Raw genomic sequence first — 2833 nt, 5'->3', positions numbered from 1 at the left:
TCCGCCTCCCACTCTCTCCCTATTTATTTCACAACCCCCTTCCCCTCCCCCTTTTCTGATGAAGGGTCTAGGCCCAAAACGTCAGCCTCTCTGCTCCTATGATGCTGCTTGGCCTGCTGTGTTCATCCGGCCCTGCACCTTGTTGTCGCACCCAGTAGGAATCTTTGTTTTCAGCTGAGAGATCAGTTAGAATCTTGGCTTAATGTCACAATGGAAAGATAACTTCTGCAGTACAATGGCTCAGTGGTTAGCACTGCCTGCCTCACAGCCCCAGGGACACGGGTTCGATTCCACCCTTGGGCGACTGTCTGTGTGGAATTTGCATGTTCTCCCTGTGTCTGCGTGGGTTTACTCCAGCGGCTCCTGTTTCCTCCCACAGTCCAAAGATGTACAGGGTAGGTGGATTGGCCACGCTAAACTACCCTCAGTGTTCAGAGATGTGTAGGTTGGGTACATTAGCCATGGGAAATGCAGGGTTGCAGGGGTATTGTAGGGTGGTGGGTCTGGGTGGGATCCTCTTCAGAGGGTTACTGCGGACTTGTTGGGCCGAATGGCCCATTTCCACACTGTGGGGATTCTATGATTCTATAACTCCTTTGACAGTGCTGCAATCCCTCAGCACTGACCCTCCAGCCACATGGCGCTCCCTCAGCTTTGAGTTTGATGTATCATCCTGATTGTAGACTCGAGTGTCTAGTGAGGGGCTTTTTGCATCACACGTGGCACTGTGTAGGGAGCAACATCTTAAGGATGAGGATTGACTGCGATTAATTTTTTGAAGGAATTTTGATATTAAACTGAGGCCTGACAGATTAACATTGTTTCTGTGTCCACTGCTGCCTGAGCTGTTGGATATTCCCAGCACTTTTTGCTCATATTTCAAATTGCCAGTGTTTTGGTTTTCCAGACCCAGTTTTCTGTATATTTCTTGCCAGCAGATGGCGGTGATAAGTGTTCTGTCAGATTATTCGAGATGGTGTGTTGCTGCTCTCTGTGGGTTGGAGTGAGATATTACTCAAATAAGCCTATAATATAGAACTTGCTTTGTCTATTTCCTCTGGTGGCTAGACCACAGTCACTGCTTGCAACTTGAGCTGAACTCTGGACTTGAGCAATGATTTCAGTCAACCAGTGCAATTTAGGAAACTCTCCAAAGATTTGCAATGGCTGTAGAATGGGTTCAGTGAGACCCACAGTCCATAGACTGGCAATGGGGCTGACTCCAGGGAAGCTGGAAGCAGACGTTATTCCTCCTGCCCAAGCTTAGTCACCACAGAACGTTCCAGGTTCCAGCAGCCAAACAGCAGACATAATACAACCATGGACACTATCAGAACAACATAACAAGTAGGAGCAGGGGTAGTCATTAGAGCTTGAGAGGCCATTTGACCTATCATTACCACCCTGCCCCTTTGAAAGAGCTGCCCAGTCATTCCCACTTCAGTTCTGTGCAGAGACAAGTGAAGCTGGGATTGTTTACAGAGCAGAGAAAAGAACAGGAAGGTGAAGAGGACATTTGATGCAAATGTAACCTAAGAGCATAGAAACAGCAGTACGCCATTCAGCCCTTCAAATGGGCTCTACCACCCTAGAACGTCCACCTCTTTGCCATATCCTTTGATGTCATTATCTAGAATTCTTCTAATCATTGTGTTGAATGTACTCAAAGATTGAGTTTCCTGTAGGAGTAGAGTGTCCCTCTGAGTGAAGGAATCCCTCTTCATCTCCATCCCTAAATGGCCTGCACCCTTATTCTGAGACTGTATTCCCAGGTATAGATTCTCCAGCCACAGGACACCATCCTGTATCTAAATCTGTTGTAAGACTTTTTTTTGCTTCAATGAGATCACCTCCCATTCTTCTACACTCTCAAACTGCCTTTTAAATCTCTCTATAGACTGTCCTATCATCCCAGGAAGTAGTACTGTCAATCTCCCTTCTACTTTCCCTGTGGTGAGTGTCCCCTTGGGTAAGGGGTACAAAACTGCACACAGTTCTCTGGGTTCAGTCTTGCCAATGTCCTATAAGAATTGAAGCAACACTCTGTTTGCTTCTGTCCTTATCCTGTTGCGATTACAGTCAAATGCCATTGGTCTTCCTAATTGCTGCTGCAGCCAAACATTAAAAATCATAGAATAAATCTTTTCTCTTTTTATTTCCTTTGGTAGCCAGCAGCTGGATAATCAGAGAACATAATTTTTAAGGTAATTAATGAAATAACCAGAAAGGAAAGGAGTTTTTTTTTTAACCCAGTGAATTGTTGTGATCTGGAACTTGCTGGCTGAAAGGATAGTGCAAGAAGACTCAATAGGAACGTACAAACCAGAACTGGGAAACTTAATGGAAACTGTTTAAAAGCCTTTGGGGGAAGAGCAGGATGGCAGATAGATCCAACAAAGATAGGTTGTACATGAAGGGCTGATTGGCCTCTATCGTTCCAAATCAGTCATTGATTTTGGTCGGGCTATGTGTAAGCCTAGAAAACTGTGCCAGATTCCAGTCTAACCACCTCTCTGTCATCACACCAGGATTACAAGTTAGAGGAGGATCCTGCAATATACAAGTCTATTAAGACAGGTCGTGGAAAACTGGGACCTAATTGGAAGGTACGTAGCATTGATTACTTTTCATTAACTTAATGTGATCGGCTGTGATACTTTTTTATTTTTAAGAAGGCTTTGTATAAATGTTCAAACAAGAAGACCAGATATAGAGTTCCATTTACACCATCTCCTTCAAACACTTGGAACAGGGTCAGCACAGAGTTAGATACAGAGTAAAGCTCTCTCTACACTGTTCCCCATCAAACACTCCCAGGACAGGGACAGCACGG

General features: G+C 45.0%; 1 protein-coding gene across 1 annotated transcript in view; it reads left to right on the top strand.

The window, feature by feature from the left end:
- The window catches only part of pitpnab (phosphatidylinositol transfer protein, alpha b), a gene marked incomplete at its 3' end in the record, with an annotated part of 37801 nt that extends 35195 nt beyond the window's left edge, over positions 1 to 2606 (top strand). Inside the window, exon 8 of the mRNA XM_048592238.1 lies at positions 2529 to 2606. Coding sequence (XP_048448195.1) covers positions 2529 to 2606 — 78 coding nt within the window. The remainder of the gene's footprint in view (positions 1 to 2528) is intronic.
- Positions 2607 to 2833: the final 227 nt, after the last annotated feature.

This window comes from Rhincodon typus, unplaced genomic scaffold (assembly GCF_021869965.1).
Source record: "Rhincodon typus isolate 14 unplaced genomic scaffold, sRhiTyp1.1 hic_rhity00000868, whole genome shotgun sequence".
In the NCBI taxonomy this organism is placed as follows: Eukaryota; Metazoa; Chordata; class Chondrichthyes; order Orectolobiformes; family Rhincodontidae; genus Rhincodon; species Rhincodon typus.
Note: the sequence above shows the minus strand (reverse complement) of the source record. Positions and strands in the feature narration are given on the sequence as shown.